An 18,086-nucleotide genomic window follows, 5' to 3' on the forward strand; every position below is an offset into this window, starting at 1 on the left:
TCTGTAGCCATTCATAGCTGCACAGGAGAAAAAAAATTCCTCAGAGGGGTTACCACATGGGAGAGAAATATTTGGAAGGGTGAATTTGTTCCACCTAGTTCCATTTTGATCACTCACTTTTCCTATTAAAAGTTCACCAGTTGGGCCCCGTTTTGGTTCTGAGTTTGCATGCTGCCTCATGAGGAAGTAGCCTCAAAGCCCAGTTTACTGGAACCACAGTGTGGATCGTGAGTTGAAGGGGTGACACCGGGCAGTGGGATGAAGTGGTTACGGTCTGTTTAGCGTGGTGATGGCAGGTAGTAGCACGGGTGCCAGGCACGATATTGCTGTTGATTGTCTTGCTTCATTTCCCTGGACATGACCTTGGTGTGCTCTCAATACAGCTTTCCAGGCAGTTGCTTCCAGCCGACTAAAATTGGCACATGAGTTGAAACCTCTTTACCATCCCTAGGGTGGCCTATCCTTGCCTCATTCAGATTTATTATGCGGGAAGAGATTGCTTAAGTGTAGGCAAAGGCACATTTCTAAGAAGCTCTTTCTCTTTTCTTGTGCTCGTGTTGCCACTGTGTAGATGTTGGGGTATGTCTTTGGGGAATCATTTCAGCTGTGATAACAAAGTGAAATTAGGACACACTTGCTTGAACGTTAAGCCAGTGTTCCCAAAGTGGGGTTCATGCACTCTGGGGTGCACAAGATTATCCATTGTTGTGTTCGGGAAATGTTTCAGCTTTTATTTATTAGAAGTTTCTAGTCTATTTATAATTAATGCTTCCATTGATTTTATTTTTATTCTTATAAAGAAATGAAATTTCAGCAAAGTTGAATATATAGACGAGCTCTTACATCTTCACTTGGTCCATGGGTCAGGCACCGTATCCAAGGCAACCTGAAGAAAGAGTGAGGATTTTACAGCCCAGAGTACTTGAGATGCCCTCATATGTTGGTTAGCTTTCACTTGCTGGGGGTGCCCACCAAATAGTGATATGATTCTATTATCTAGTTTAAATTAATGCTCGTAAAATAGATACATGACATAAAAAGATTCTTGCAAAGAAACCACAGATTTAGGATAATCCAGTAATATAAGCACCCAAGAACAAGAAGAAAATGGCAGAATTGAGGCTCCTACTCTTAGTACATACTCTTCATGGGAAAGAATTGCTTTGTAAATGCTTTTTAAAAGAAGCAGTTGCTACAAAGTGAGCATTTAAAAAACAGATTGTGCTAAAATTGTGTTGATGGTTGAATAACTCTGTGAATGTGGCAAAAACTATTGAATTGCCACTTTAAGTGGTGAATTGTATGACGTGTGAATTGTATCTCAGTAAAGCTCTTAAGCAACACAGATTGTGGCAGAAAACTTGTGTCATCTGTGAGAACCCTCATGTTGGCTCACTGAGACTGGAAAACAGAATTTTCTGTTAATTTAGCAAATAAAAATGTTCAGTAGTTTTGAACCCAGTTGTTAAACATGTTAAAATATATAACCTCTTCTGATTTAATGTGTAGGAACAAGTGATTCTCATTAGGACAAGATGGCACAAAACATTATTTTGAAACTTTTGTGTGATCATTGGATGAGATTAAGCAGTCATTTAGTTATTGCATTAGTGACTGACATGAAAGTATGGCATCCAAAGAAAAACTGAATCGGACCTTCAAATCGCTGTGTCAAAAGGTGTTAAACCAAGACTTTAACAAGGTTTAACAACTTAACAAAGTCTTTATAAGGAAGCCCCATTTATTTTGAAAGGTATAAAAGCTCAGCTTTTTCTTTTTGAGGAATTCTATTTACATTTCTAAAAATAACTATTTCCTTTTCAAAAGTAAAAGCACTTTTCAAAAATGAGAAAGTGTCTGTGGAAATGAGAGGTATTGTCTGTCACCTTATTTACTAACTTCTGAGCTATCTAGAACCACACAAGGGAACCACACTTAGATTTGCATGGAAGGATTCCTACATGGTGATATAACTTGGTGCTCTTATTATGAAAGAGCCTTTAAGGAAAACTTTCTGGTCATTTGCTATAAATTGTAAATTTCTTTGAAAAAAAATTGAATTGTGCCCTTTTGCCCCCGTCATTAAAAAGCATAGAAAAACAAGTTATTTTCAGACCTTTGCAAGGTATTTTCATTTTACAGCCTCACCATGCCACACCAAAGTATCTCGAACAAAATAAGTTAACTACTTTCAACCTGAAATGACTCCTTTATACAGCATAAAACTCTTTTCTTATCTTATATAAGAAGTTAATACGTGTATATTTTTTAAAATTTTAAAAAATACTTCAGAAAAGCAGAAGGGCAAGACTTTTATTCTCTCCACTAGCCCGCTTAACCCTTTGCTGATTGCATAGATTGAACGTGGCAGTTTTGTGAACAAATTTCCAGGCCTGCTATATGCATCTATAGACTGGTTATGTGCTTGCTGTTATTTTGAAAATGGTATCATACTCTACACATTATTTTGAAATTTACTCTTTTTTTTTCTCAAAATGTACAAAGAACCATTCTTCCATGTCAGAATCTATAGATTTGCCCGATTCTTTGAATGGCTGCATCATATTGCATAGCGTAGATGCTCCTCAAATTATTTACATTTTAATTTTTTATGAACTTTATATTCCTTCCCTTTTCCCCCTACTGTTCAACTAGGTTTTGCATTACTGTTTCTTTTCTTTTTCAGGGTTACCTTGGCTTTCATTGGGATCAGTTTTTTGGTTATAGGAACTACCCTGGTTGGACAGCTGCCAGAAAGCAGGTGAAATGTTTCCTTCCTCCCAGCCATTAATAGGATTGTCCGTTTTCTTAGCTGTGTCCACAAAGAGAATATTTGTGTGATTCCTAGGTACTGTGTCAAATTTATGGCCTCAGCACTCGTATTAAAATGCTGCTCACTTCATCTTCATAGTCTTTATTTGATTTCCCATGATGCTTACATTTAAATTGACAGAAGTTGCTTTTCAAAAGGGGAAATGAAGAGAAGGAAGCAAATGGACTGAGGGACTCAAGGAAAGCAAGAGAGTCTTGTAGTATTGTCAAGCTCATGAGGCTGAGACCAAAGAAGCTTCAGCTTATCTTGGGCAGGAATTTATCACGCGAGTCCTTGGTCAGGATTTATCGTTGGTCAGGGTGGAAGCTATTTTCCATTAGAGTTTTGTCCTAAATGCCTCAGCGAGACAGTGAGAATTGAACAGTATGCTGCTGTCAAGGAGCACATTGAAGCTTTTATTGTATTGTTTCTTAGGAGTGCCCAGAGCTGCACAATAAAATGTTTTCTCATTCCTTCAGCCTCAAAAACCGGCTGAGTGAACTGGTCCACCTGACTTGCTGCAGGATCTGTGTTCGTGCCCTCTCTGGCACCATTCATTATCATAACAAGTAAGTGTTTGCTGGCTTCCTGCCAGCCTTTCTCTAGGTAAATCAGCGTGTGATTGACAGTAGTGGGTGGGAGGAAGCAGGTGAAATAAGAGTATTTCCATTGTGTTCATCCCTACTGCTTAGAGCATCACAGACATAACAGTGCACAAAAACACTTTTCAAGGTTGTGAAGAACCTAGGGCCAGGACAGGAATAAAGACGCAGACATAGAGAATGGACTTGAGGACATTCTGGGACGAAGTGAGAGAGTGGCATGGACATGTATACACTACCAAATGTAAAATAGATAGCTAGTGGGAAGCAGTTGCATCGCACAGGGAGATCAGCTCGGGGCTTTGTGACCACTTAGAGGGGTGGGATAGGGAGGGTGGGAGGGAGACGCAAAAGGGAGGAGATATGGGGATATATGTATACGTATAGCTGATTCGCTTTGTTTTACAGCAGAAACTAACACACCACTGTAAAGCAATTATACTCCAATAAAGATGTTTAAAAAACAAACAAAAAAACCCCCTACTTTTCAAAAGCAATCCATTTGCAGAGGGAGCATAATAATAAACATGTAATGACCTTAATAAATAGGCATTTATGGTGTGCAGGCCAGGCCCGTACTTCTCATAGGTCATCCCTTTGAGAAGGCGCTGTGTTATCCTGTTTACGGGGTGAAGAAATGGAAGCTCTGGGTTTGGTTGTCTAGGGTCACGTGGCTAGTAAATGGGAGAGTCAGGTTTTAAACTGGATCCATGTAAAAATGTTTAAATGGTGAAGGTGACAGGCCTGCAGAATGGTGGAAAGAAGACTAGACTTGGGAATCCTGAGTCTGGTTTCTAGTCTCAGCTCTGCCACTTCTAAAATCCCACAACTGAGCCTTAAAACAGAACCCAGCATTCTGCTTACCTCACCCCTCATCAGAGAGGAGAAAGGTAGTAAGTGAAGTTATTAGCTACATGGAGATCATTTTGATTGTTTTTGAATTACTTTTCTGGAAACTAAATTTTATTTTTTTATATTTAATATCATTATTTTAAAAGTTCTAGGACAAGCGTCTCTTTTCTTACTGACTGGATCTTTTTTAAAAAATTAAAAATTTTTTGTACAACTTTTCAAGGTTACTTGCCACTTACAGTCATTATAAAATATGGGCCACATTCCCCGTGTTGTACAGCACGTCCTTGAGCCTGTCTTACGCCCAGTAGTTTGCACCTCCCACTCCCCACCCCTGTGATGCCCCTGCCACACACACTTTTAACCACTCGTTTGCTCTCTATATCTGTGTGTCTGGATGTTTGTATCTTTTTTGTAGAAGGGAAACATTTCATCATTTGGCTTTACCATGTGTTACCAACATAAAAGGCCCCTTAAATTTCTAAAATTACAGGATTTGTGATTGGGCTGTGAGTTTTGGGGTGAGGATTAGAAGAAAATGTTTTGGTAAAAGTGTGATTAGAGGAAACATCTTCTACAGAAAAGGAGCTTTAATTACATAGAGAGGAGTTCACAGCTTATTGTAGAATTGCTTCTAATTTTAAGGAAAACATACTAAAGTTGTTATGCATTTGGTTCCCTTTCTTCTCTGTATGGGTCCAAAGAAAACCACTTTGCTTCATTAGTGTGAAATACCATTTGAACTTTAGGACAGAGGTTGGCACACTAAACTGTGGGCTTGTAGGCGAAATGTGGCCCGCCATCTGATTTTTGTAAATAAAGTTTTATTGGAACACAGCCACGCTCATTCATTTATGTATTATCTGTGGCTGCCTTTGTGCCCAAACAGCAGAGTCCAGGAGTTTTGACAGGGATTGGCTGGCTTGCAGAACCTGAAGTATTTACTCTCTGGCCTGTGATAAGAAGAGTTTGCCAACCTCTGTTTTAGGGGGATAGGAAGGAGGAAACTACAGTGAATTTACTCTGGATCATCCTGAAGCCACTAAAAGTGATACTTATGAAGATTGAAATAATGTGAAAACACTTATGGTAAAATAAGTAAAACTTACATATCACAAAGTTTATTAAAGTTATGGAATCTTTGTAATTCAGTCTAATGTTTTAAAATTATTTTTTCATCATAAAAGGACAATATGATCATTACAGAAAAGTGATATAAATGTATGTAAAGGGAAAATCATGGACCCCTCCTCCTATACTCTTACCCCCCTCCCATCATACTGCCTGGAGACAACCTTTTTAAGATGAGCCCGTATACTTTGAAACTTTATTTTTTTAGTGTACTTTTTTTTTTTTTTTTAAGTTATACAATTTTTATTTATTTATTTATTTATTTATGGCTGTGTTGGGTCTTCGTTTCTGTGCGAGGGCTTTCTCTAGTTGCGGCAAGCGGGGGCCACTCTTCATCGCAGTGCGCGGGCCTCTCATTATTGCGGCCTCTCTTGTTGCGGAGCACAGGCTCCAGACGCGCAGGCTCAGTAATTGTGGCTCACGGGCCCAGCTGCTCCGCGGCATGTGGGATCCTCCCAGACCAGGGCTCAAACCCGTGTCCCCTGCATTGGCAGGCAGATTCTCAACCACTGCGCCACCAGGGAAGCCCTTTTAGTGTACTTTTAAAAACAAAATAGCATGAATTTCTACATGCTGTTCTGCAAAATAGTGGCCATTTTTCAAGATTTAGTATTAACCATTGTTTGTAATTGCAGGCAGTACAGACCCCAGAAGGGAGGCATTTGTGTTGCCAACCATACTTCACCGATAGATGTTTTGATCTTGACAACGGATGGGTGCTATGCTATGGTAAGAACAACGCGTTGATATTTCAAGCGTTGATATTTCGAGTAATTGCATGTGTTGTGGATTGTTCAAACTTTTGTTTTATTTTGGCACAAATTAGAAAGTTAGTTTTATAGTAGAAAGTGACGGGGTTATACTATGTAAGTATATAAGTTATCAATATTAATATATTTACATGAGGAATATATAGTGCAAGAAAAAGAAGGAAAACAGCCATTATATTTAAAGTAGTAAGAAATTAACTTAATGAAATATAGACATACTTGAGCATGATTGGACTTTATAAAGTTGATTCCATCTTGCTTGTAAAATCCCTGCAATGTTTAATAAGCAATAAAAAAAGTAAAAAAAAAAAAAAAAATCCCTGCAATGTTTAATGACACTTTGAGATGTTAAAGTCTTCCTCCTTAGAGCTGTACAAATCCCTTACCAGCCAATTAGTTCTGTCTCCCTTCAGGGAGTCATATGCAATTAAAGAAAAAAAACCTGTCCCTTTAATGAAGATCAAGCAAGGAAGGCAGATATTTATACCACATTGCCTTTCTCAGTTCTTGCCTACAGCCGCAAAAGAAAAGAAAAAAAAAAAAACCCATCAACAAACCACAAAGTCCACAGTAAAAATCAGACACCTCAGAAGACTTTTTGTGGCATTTCTGGCATGTTTTCAATTCAAAGGGTGTTTTCTGTCACCCTGAAGAACTTGTCAAGATTTCCTTCCTCTCTTTTATGTATATGTCAAGTAAAATTTGGAGGATCACTAAAGATGTTCTTTCCTGCTGGCGGTAAATATGCCCTAAGCTGGCATGTGAATAGAATAATGGGAGAGGAATCCTGGGGAATCTTCTTTTCATATCTCATGGTGGTGGCTTGGGCTTCAGAGAGAACAGATGAATTTTATTTCACGTGTCAGCTCCAGTGACTGATAGTCATGGTCTGGTGTGCTTTCCTGGGAAGGCATTTGAAGGGAGCCATTATTTAATTAATTAACTTATTTATTTTGAGGTATAGTTGATGTACAGTATTATATAAGTTTCAGGTGTACAACATAGTGATTCACAGTTTTTAAACGTTATACTCCATTTATAGTTATTATAAAATATTGGCTATATTCCCTGTGCTGTACAACGTATCTTTGTAGCTTATTTATTTTCTACATAGTAGTTTGTGCCTCTGAGTCCCCTCCTCCTATGACTGATAGTCGTGTTCTGGTGTGCTTTCCTGGAAAGGAAGGCATATGAAGGGAGCCATTGTTGATTTAAGTGTCTGCTGCAGATAGGCAAGTAGGGAATGCTGGCATGTGTGTTGGTAGCTGACAATCCATGGCTTATACAGTCATTGAGGGGGGTTTAAAGACCTTTGTAGAAGCTCCTAGCTCACTGCCAGATATTTAATCTGTCTAAGATACAAGTTCAGATGTATAACTCTTGGGCAACCACATTTTAACACTTTATTAAATTTCTCTAAGTTGTGGAGCTCTTTCTGAATTTAAGGAAGCTTTAACCACCACTCTGAAAAGACTTAATGGGAATTGGTAGTTCTTAACCTTTTTTAGGTTAGCAATTAGTTAATATTTATGTATCCTTTTTTTAAGAAAAACAACAACATACATTTGCATCATACAAACAAAATTTTGTGTATAATTTCAAGATGTTTATGGATCCCAGAAAGCCCATCCAGAGACGCCAGAAAGCCCTCATGTTAACAATCCTGGATAGACCCCACCCAGTTCTGGGTGTATATAATAATTCCTTGCATTTATGTGGACAAGCACTTTCACATCCATTGTGTTTGACCTTCCCTGTAATCCAAAGGGGTTAGGGCTGAGATGTTGTAGTTGAGAAAGCAGAGGTTCAAGCACCTTAACCAACTTGCCTAATCATGATTTTGTGTTTCTGATACAATATTCATTCCCTGTCCTGGTCAACAAAGAGTTGAGTATAACTCATTTGTGACTGAGGGCCTCAGAATTTTGTTAGCATCTTCCATGCTTCTTGATTGTATATAACTGCAATTACAGGTGCAGTATACAATTGTATAATTTACAGTATTAGCCAAGGCTTAGAAAAGCATAGAACCTGCGAACTTTCTGATGGGTTGAGTGATAGAAACCAAAAGCCAGTTGGATTTCTTTCTTTATTTTTTTAGTTTTAATTTTTTAATTGTAGTTGAGTACAATGTTATGTTAGTTTCAGGCGTACAACATAGTGATTCAACACATATACATTATGAATTGATCACCACTATAAGTTTAGTAACCATCTGCCACCATATAAAGTTATTGCAACATTATTGACTATATTCCCTATGCTGTACATTGCATGCCATTACTTACTTATTTTATAATTGAAAGTTTGTACCTCTTAATCCTCTTCACCTAATTTTGTCCCCCCCTCCCTCCCCCCGTCTCCATCCTTTCTAAGCCAACCAGATTTAAATCAGAGGCAGCAGAGGGCAGAAGTGGGAGGAACTGTACAGCTAACCTCCAGAGGTTGTATTTGTCCTCTTTTGGCTAAATATAAACTATACATCAAGATCTCTTCTTAGTGGCTTTTCAGAGGTTTTTTTTTTTTTTTTTCCTTCCTAAAGAAAGCTCTCTACTTTTTTTTAAAATCTAGAAATATTTTCTAACTTAGAGAGAAATTGTAATAATAAGAATGTTGCCTGGAACATCCATATGCCCTTTATCCACATTTACCTGTTGGTAACATTTTGCGCCATTTGCTTTATTATTTACATTCTCATGTGCTGCTTTCTCTCTCTCTATGTAAAAATGTGTGTAAAATATTTCTATTTTTAATATGTTTATATGTCATATTTATGTGTAATGCTAATATAATATTAGAAATCTGAGTCTGTAACAATTCATTCAATTCATCAAGTTCTTTCTTAGTTTTCCGCAACCTATATTTGTATCTCCCTTTTCTTCACAGTGAATACCCTTTTTCCCAACAATATCAACATGTTTACTCATTTTCTCAATCCTATAATACATCTAAAATTGCTTCAGAATTGCTTCACCTGTTTTACTACAAAAAGAAAAAAATGTTGTAAAAAGAATTCAGGGTATTTTGCATTTCTTGGTACCCCATCCAAGATGGAGCAGATGTGGTCAAATACTATCTTTGTAAATTTCTTAGATTTTTTTTTCTTCCCCCTTCCTTCAGTGTTCTTTTATTCATTTGAAATACAGTTGGGTTCATTTGTTTAAATTTGCTTTCACTTTGCTAGTTGCATCCTTGTTGATTTATTTTTTAAATTTGTGAGACATTAATATGCTTTGAAATGTCAAAACTAGACAAAAAACTACACTCATAGAAGTCACTCCACCCATGTCCATTCTACCCCATTCCCTCCTATACTTGTAGGTTTCCAACTACATTGGTTTTGCATATGTTTTCTTTTTTGTAGAGATAAACAAATACATGTGTATACTTCCCCTTCCATCTAACACGAAAGGTGGCATACTTTATTTGCTCTTTTGCAATTGCTTTTTTCACTTAATGATATCTCCTAGAAATCACTCCTTATCAGTCATAGAGATCAACCTTATTCTTTTCCTAGCTGCATAGTACTCCATTGTGTGCATGTACCATGGTTTATTCATCTAAGTTCTTATGTTTGGACATTTAGGTATTTTCCAATATGTTGCAATTACAAATAATGCAGTTATAACTTTGTGCATATATATTTCCATTTTGTTGGAGCTATATCTTCAGGGTAAATTCCTAGAACTGGAATTATTGAGTTGAAGGATAAATGTATATGTAGTTTTGATAAATTTGCCAAATTTCCTGCTATCGGTGTTATAATCTCCTCATCCCAAGCAATGTATGAGAGTGCCTGTTTCCCACAGCCTTGACTCAGAGAGCATTGTCAAGCTTTTGAATCTTTGTTGATTTGATGGGTCAGAAATCGTATTTCAGTGTAGTTTATTTGTTTTTTTAATATTTATTTATTTATTTGGTAGTGCCGGGTCTTAGTTGCAGCAGGCAGGCTCCTTAGTTGCAGCACTTGGGCTCCTTAGTTGTGGCATGTGAACTCTTGGTTGAGGCATGCATGTGGGATCTAGTTCCCTGACCAGGGATCAAACCTGGGCCCCCTGCATTGGGAGCGTGAAGTCTTAACCACTGCACCACCAGGGAAGTCCCTCAGTGTAGTTTTAATTTGTATTTCCCTTATCTTGACTGAGTTGAAAGACCTCTACTTTTTAAAGCTAGAGTGAAGCTAGTATAGCAACATAGCTTAAAATTCAAAGGCACTACTAAAGAATACTTTGTGCTTTTATTTGGCCAGTCATGTCCTTTGAACAGACTAAGAACTTCAATCAGTAGAAGAAGGCCAATCTTTTCTCTGAGTGGGGAATAGGAACTTACTGGTACTAAAAAGAAAAAAAGGCTTTCTTTGGACAGCTATGCCTTTGCATTTTCCCCTTTTTCTCATGGTCCTTCTAGGTTGGCCAGGTTCATGGTGGATTGATGGGAATTATTCAGAGAGCTATGGTCAAGGCTTGTCCACATGTCTGGTTTGAACGCTCAGAAATGAAGGACCGACACCTGGTTACTAAGAGGTAAGCAGTGTCATTACACAGTATCCATTGGGGTAGCATAAAATCTTTTAAGCCTTGGTCTTCCTGCCAAAGAAGGCAGAGCAGTACTAAAGGTTAAAACTAAAACATATGGAGCTCTATTTGTGGTTGGCCTTTTCTGGTGAATCACCTGTCTTAGCTAGATTTAAAAATTTTTGAATTCTGTAGTCATAGTGGGATAGATGATGAGATTAGAAGGCCCATACATTTACATTGCCATGACTTAGATATAGTCCAGTCACTGAATTTTTAAAGTTGAAAATTACTACCTTGAAGGTAAATAACTGGTGACAGTTGGCTGAATAAATAGATGGTGGATTAAGTGTTTGCTGAATGACCGTTATCACTTAAATCCATGTAGAGACAGACAGAGCTAATGCTATTTATGGAACAGGAGAAGGAACTTCTGGGGCTTGGGGTACAGTTGCTTACCAGAAACCTTTGTTTGGAAACAGCTTTTTGCCTGAGGCCTTTAACTGAAGGCACTCTGATCATTGCTGTAAAGATGAAGGTGGGCCATGCTTGTAAAAGTAAAATGGAAAGTACCTGTTGAAATCTCTTTAAGGTTAGAAAACTTAAAAGATGGTTTCCCCATCTTGAGATTACTGAGCAGCGGTATATACTCTGGCAGCTGTGATCTCTCTATCTCAGCTTTACCAGCCTTTACACTTTTTTTAGAAAGGGACCAACTTGAGTTTATTTTCTTTACTTGTATCTTATTTCTTTCCTCCTTATTGCTTTACAAGTATATCTGTGTTAGTAGAGAGTAAAGAATACCAAAGAGGATTCCCACCTCTCTCTTTTTTAAGGTATAATTTTGATCCTTTATTTTTCTTCACAGACTAAGAGAACATATTGCTGATAAGAAAAAATTACCCATATTAATCTTTCCTGAAGGTAAGAAGGGGCAGTGCTTATTACCAAGCTATAGTTGATAACAAGTACCAAAAGTATATGAGGAATTGGATTGTTCTAGAATTGGCATTCTTAGTTCAGATCTATGCTGTCTGGTAGGGATGGGACGGCCTCTGAGCTAGTAATTCCCTGCTTTCTTTTGAGATTTGATGGAAGTCCTCGTACCTTTTTGACCTTAGAAGTTGTTTCTGGGTAATGAACTTAGAAAGGTATTGTCCATAACTTTTTAAAGTCCTTATTTTAAGATGTGCTGAAATTGTCACCTGTTTTGAGGAAATTGTATCTTTAGAGTAGACAATAATAAAGTAAAAGTTCGTTATTAAACCTGCTTAGAACTGTCGAATTACTACTACTTAAGCAGGAATTGATTTGTAAAATGATAGTAAAATATCTGTAATTTTTTTTCTTTTTTAAAAAAAATCTGTAATTTGATATGACTTGAATATTTTAAATTATTTTATATCGAAATGATTCCTTTTAAAAATGACTGCTTTAAAAAATATTCACCCTCTACTCCCATTTCCTTATAGGAACTTGCATCAACAATACTTCAGTCATGATGTTTAAAAAGGGAAGCTTTGAAATTGGAGGAACCATATATCCAGTTGCAATTAAGGTAAAACACCCTCACCCCCCCAAAAGAGGGCAGTGACTTGGTAATGTTATTTTGATATAATTTCAAACTTAAAATTTGCAAGAATAAGGAATACTTGTGTACTCTTTACTCAGATTGACCAATTGTTTACAGTTGCCCCATTTGCTTAATCACTTTTTCTCTCTGTTGAGATATGTATATAGATATGTGGGGTGGTACTGTGTGCCAGACCAGTGTCTGAGTACTGAGGACACCATGATAAGCAAAACAGATACTGTTCCTCCTTTCACCCACCTTCCAGTTAAGTGAGGAGACAGATATTTAAGAGTCATGTCAATAGCCCTCCTGTATCAGTGCTCTCTGGCTCTAGTCAGGGGAGTTATATGGCCTGGTTTGCTCTTTGGGTTTTTTTTGTTTGTTTGTTTTTTAAATTTTTAATGGAGTATAGTTTTTTTAATTGTTCTTTTAATTTTTATTGGAGTATAGTTGATTTACAATGTTGTGTTAGTTTCAGGTGTATAGCAAAGTGAATCAGTTATACAAATACACATATCCAGTCTTTTTTAGATTCTTTTCCCATATAGGTCATTACAGAGTATTGAGTAGAGTTCCCGGTGCTATACAGTAGGTCCTTATTAGTTATCTCTTTTACATACAGTAGTGTGTATGTGTCAACCCTAATCTTCCAATTTCTCTCTCCCCCTCTTACCCCCTGGTAACCATAAATTTGTTTTCTACATCTGGTTTGCTCTTTGGATCCTTTCTGTCAAGTGAAGTAGCTTCTCTTTTTTGGGGGGTCTGATAGAGATGTTTGGCTTATCATCCATTGACATGGATAAGAGAAACTGCCACTTAATTCCTAACTGGAATGCATTTTCTTTTCTCTTTTCTCAGTATAATCCTCAGTTTGGTGACGCATTTTGGAACAGTAGTAAATACAACATGGTGAGCTACCTGCTTCGAGTGATGACCAGCTGGGCCATTGTCTGTGATGTGTGGTACATGCCCCCCATGACCAGAGAGGTATGCCATAGATAACAGCTGGTCTTTGGTGCTTTATCTAGTCAGATAAAGGCAAGAAAACCTTTACCTGAAAACCTGGGTGTCTCCCTTCCTTACATTAGCTACAGTTGGACTTTCTGCTTTCTCAGCATTAGTCATTAAAAAGTATATATACCTAGCTGTCTTCAAAATCAAGCTGGTTTTATATTCAGAGACTCTTTTCCATAATAGTTTTTACAATTGCCGTTGGTTTCTTGAACCTACAGATATTGTGGAATTTTGTATCTTGAATAAGGCTAATATAGAGCATAATAAACATATATACACGTGATAAAAATATTAAACAATACAGCACTGCATTTTCTTGATAGAGCAAATGATATTTGCTATGATTCAGAATAGAGCATATTTGAGCTAAAATATGAATCTTATATTTAAAACAAATCTAAATGATTGTGAGACATTTGAAAGCATTATTTGAAAACTCTATCTTAAGGAAGTACTTGTGATTGTTTTTCTCCAGGAAGGAGAAGATGCAGTCCAGTTTGCTAACCGGGTTAAGTCTGCTATTGCCATACAAGGAGGGTTGACTGAGCTTCCTTGGTAAGAAATTTTTCAGAAGTACTATCACTTTTTTTTAAATTAAAAAAACTCAGCTTTTAATAATGTCATTTATTAGGCTTGTTAGCTGGAGGTTTAGCTGACACTGACAGTGGCTTATACAGCATAACGATGGCTTAACTAAGATAGAATTTCATCTCCCATACGTAAACATAGGCAGTCTAGACTGCTGTAACAGCTCATTCTGTATTTGTCTACCATCCTCCGTGTGCTTCTACTTTAGGGTCCAAGATGGCTGCTCCACCTCTACCTAGTGAGTACAGCAAAATGGCTAGCAGGGAAGAACTAAAACAAGAAGGGCACATTCATGTCTTTAAGAGCACAGGCTGGAAGTCGGACAAGCCACTTCCACTTGTATCTGTTTGAACTGACACCTTGCTGCAAAGGAATCTGGGAAATGTAGTCTTTGTTCTGCATGGCCATGTGTCAAGCTAAAATTTAGGGTTCTTTCACTGAAGAAGAAAGTGGGAATGGATTTAGAGGAATGGACCCTGGGAGGCAAGGGGCAACTTACAGACTTGTTCATATTTAACTCCAGCTATAACTATATTAAAGAAAACTTAAAAACTTGACAGGAAATAAGTGAAATATTTTAGGTATGGATATCTATGGCTTCAGTTTTTTGTTTCTTTGAGCAAGATTGAATGTAGATGGGAGTATGAGTCTGCTCAGGCTGCCATAACAAGCTACCATAGACTGGGTGGCTTAAACAACAGAAATTTATTTTGTCACAGTTCTGAAGGCTGGAAGTTCTCTGTTGTGTCTTTTTTTTTTTTTTTTAATTAATTAATTTATTTTTGGCTGCGTTGGGTCTTCGTTGCTGCACGCGGGCTTTTCTCTTTAGGTGCAGCGAGCGGGGGCTACTCTTCGTTGCGGTGGCTTCTCTTGTTGCGGCGCACGGGCTCTAGGCGTGCGGGCTTCAGTAGTTGTGGCACATGGGCTCAGTAGTTGTGGCTCACGGGCTCTAGAGTGCAGGCTCAGTAGTTGTGGCACACGGGCTTAGTTGTTCCGCGGCATGTGGGATCCTCCCAGACCAGGGCTCGAACCCGTGTCCCCTGCATTGGCAGGCGGATTCTTAACCACTGTGCCACCAGGGAAGCCCTGGTGTGTCTTCTTATAAGGGTACTATTCCCATCTTGAGGGCCCAACCCTGATGACCTCATCTAAACCTAATTAGCTCCCAAAGGCCCCATCTCCAAATGCCATATTATTGGGAGTTAGGGCTTCAGTACATGAATATCGGGGGGCACACAAACATTTAGTCTGTATCAGTGAGGGTTATAATAGGAGATTGATTCTTACACACACACAGACATAGGATTTGCAAACTGGCACAAAATAGTCCATACTTCAAGTCCTGTAAGTGTAATAAAGTCCCTGCTGTCTTTTTGGTGTTTTGAAAACACTTGACATGAAAAGTTCATCGGAGGCAATTTTGGCAATGTTGTAGGAGCAGGATGTGGCTTACCAAGTCAGGCTGTCAGCCAGGCAACCAAAGCCTTCTGAACCCGCAGAGGGACGCAGGACTGTTTAGGGATTAAGCCTCTGGAAGAAGGGCTGGCTAGATTCTTTTTTTTTTTTTTGAAACTTGACTCATTCATTTTAAAATTTATTTATTTATTTATTTATGGCTGTGTTGGGTCTTCGTTTCTGTGCGAGGGCTTTCTCTAGTTGCGGCAAGCGGGGGCCACTCTTCATCGCGGTGTGTGGGCCTCTCACTATCGTGGCCTCTCTTGTTGCAGAGCACAGGCTCCAGACCCGCAGCCTCAGTAATTGTGGCTCACGGGCCCAGGTGCTCCGTGGCATGTGGGATCTTCCCAGACCAGGGCTCGAACCCACGTCCCCTGCATTAGCAGGCAGACTCTCAACCACTGCGCCACCAGGGAAGCCCTGGCTAGATTCTTATGTACCCTTTAATGCAAGGGTGGGGAATGTCTCTAAAATATTTTATCCATTCACATACCTTGAATACAACTAATTTCACCTAGGAAAGCCTGTCTCTGGCATCTGTCATGCTAATGAACAAACTACTAATTTCTACAGTGAAAACCCATTTCTAAAATTCATTATGCTAATTAACAAACCTTGGGAAGTTGATGGGAGATCAAGATAGCTGAAACCTTATAGTGGCACCTCTGGAGGGTGGCCTTCTGATTAAATGCCTAGTTGACCACTCCGGGAGTATGCGTTCTTGATGTAGGGCAACTCACTTTAGGGCCCTAAAGTCAAGACTAGGGTTAAGACAGGTTAACACTAATATTTGTATTACACTCTCTAAACTGGAATATGTGAAACTAAATTGCAGACATCCTACCATCATGAAATGATAGGCTTACCAATGTCCTAGTTTACAGATGTCCTAGTGACCCATGTTCATATGTGTATCGGGCTTCCTCTTCCTTGTTCATTGTTTTCTACTCTTTATCCCCCTTCCTCTTACCTGACATCCCAGCCCTGCTCCTGCCCTGAAGCCATTATGAAAAGCTTAGAGCTTTGGATCTATAGCCTCAGATACCAAGGAAAGGAGGAAAGCCTTGCGGAAAAAAAATAGCCTAAGGGAGTTAGCTCCAGGACAGACTCCCAGTCAGATTGGCTTGAACAGAATGGCAGAAATGATCCTCAGAGTTTTAAAATTTCCTTTTATCAGGCCATCTGCAGTTTTATAATAAAAAGTTACTTTTAATTACCTGGCCTCTTCTTTAAAAAGAAAATAGGCTCACTGCCTTTCCAGATGTGTTTGTCATTTGGATATGAATTAACATGTCTAGATTTTTTTTTTCCCCTAGATTAAATGAGAACTTAATTGTGTCATCTTAAAGTGGCTTTTATATACGGCTGCTGCCCTCCTTAAGAACTAAGATCTGCTGTCATTGCAAAGGGGAATTGGGTAAAACTTTAAAGTCTCTAGGGGTGGCAAGTCACAGCTGGGATGCCCAGAGCAGCGTGAGGTTTACTGGAATGCTTGGGAGGGAGAATTGTGTAAAAATAATGTCAGGATGCTCAAGGACAAATGTTGCCGACTGTGAATTTTTATCTGTTTTGGCCTGGACCTCAGGAAAGGAGGAATGGCCTTTCTTCTGTCTCTCCCTCCCTTCCCTAGTTCTTACTATTCAGAATTCACATAAATGCTCTGATAGTTAAGAGACAGCTCATGTGGATAAAAGAGGCTCTTGTGGACAATTCTGGAGACCTAACGACAACTTATAACCTTATTTCATGGAAATTTCCTACAACTGACCCCCTGGAAGATTTGTGGACCGAAGTCTGTTTTTAAGTTGAGGACCTCCTGGTGGGCCGTGTCTTAGTTTTGACTTTAGAGGCCAGGACATGGCAGTTGTCTCAGGCAGCCGTCTGTTTGTAGGTCAAGTTCTGTCTTCATGGCATTGAGTTCACTGGCTAACCTATGATCCATTCATCATCATTAGAGAGCACTTAGTAAACATTCATGCTTAGCTGGGTTAAAATTAAACAGGCAGAGTATAAAGTAAGCAAGTTCTTGGTCCACGCTCTCCTAGGAGTTAAAATCTGAAACATGAGATTAGGAGAGAGAGAGTGGCCCTGACAGTCCATTCCCCTTCCAGCTCTTCCAGCTTGTTGTTTCTTTGTGTTGTCCAAAGAAGGAAGGGCACACAGAATACTTATAACCCAGGCAGGTCTGTTTTCTCCACCCTGGAGAGAGTTCAAAGATTCACAGGCTCTGAATTAAGGAATGCTGCTTACATAGGCACTATTATTGGTTGAATGCAGTTTATGTTTTTGTTGCTTGTTTTATTTTGAGTCTGTTTTGGAATATGGAAGATTATAAATACTTGAAATATAGTGGTTTGAATCAAAACATGACTTGTTATACGTAGGATTAGGTTTGAATAATGATGAACCCATTTCTCTTTAAGGAATTTACCCACACATACTCAGTATCCTCACCATTTCTTGTGTGTTTATTTAAAATTTTCCATATGGCTTTCTGGTAAGATATAGGTCGATTTAGATTAAAAATACCTAGTACTTTACTTTCCTTGGGGAAAAAGATAGGTAAACAATCCTAGTTTTAATACAGTATCCAAATATTGAATATAGCAGCCCTAACTTCTAAAAAGAAACTGAGCAGAGAGATTGTTTTATTTTAATCAAACATCAGAGAGATTGTTCCTGCCTTAAAGTAACACAGGTCTGGTTGAGTGGCAGAGCAGAGATTGAAATCTGGTTCCTTCTGCTTCCAAATCTAGTGTTTTTTTTGCCTAATCG

At 38.5% G+C, this 18,086-nt stretch overlaps 1 protein-coding gene across 5 annotated transcripts in view; it reads left to right on the forward strand.

Moving 5' to 3' along the window:
* The window catches only part of GPAT3 (glycerol-3-phosphate acyltransferase 3), a 56,853-nt gene that overhangs the window by 37,713 nt on the left and 1,054 nt on the right, over positions 1-18,086 (forward strand). For all 5 annotated transcript variants that reach the window (XM_061191546.1, XM_061191542.1, XM_061191547.1 and 2 more), the window contains exons 5-12: positions 2,687-2,761; positions 3,292-3,381; positions 6,033-6,126; positions 10,575-10,690; positions 11,550-11,605; positions 12,154-12,239; positions 13,113-13,241; positions 13,744-13,823. In XM_061191546.1, the coding sequence (XP_061047529.1) occupies positions 2,687-2,761; positions 3,292-3,381; positions 6,033-6,126; positions 10,575-10,690; positions 11,550-11,605; positions 12,154-12,239; positions 13,113-13,241; positions 13,744-13,823 (726 nt within the window). The remainder of the gene's footprint in view (positions 1-2,686; positions 2,762-3,291; positions 3,382-6,032; positions 6,127-10,574; positions 10,691-11,549; positions 11,606-12,153; positions 12,240-13,112; positions 13,242-13,743; positions 13,824-18,086) is intronic.

This window comes from Eubalaena glacialis, chromosome 5 (assembly GCF_028564815.1).
Source record: "Eubalaena glacialis isolate mEubGla1 chromosome 5, mEubGla1.1.hap2.+ XY, whole genome shotgun sequence".
NCBI classification, from domain to species: Eukaryota; Metazoa; Chordata; class Mammalia; order Artiodactyla; family Balaenidae; genus Eubalaena; species Eubalaena glacialis.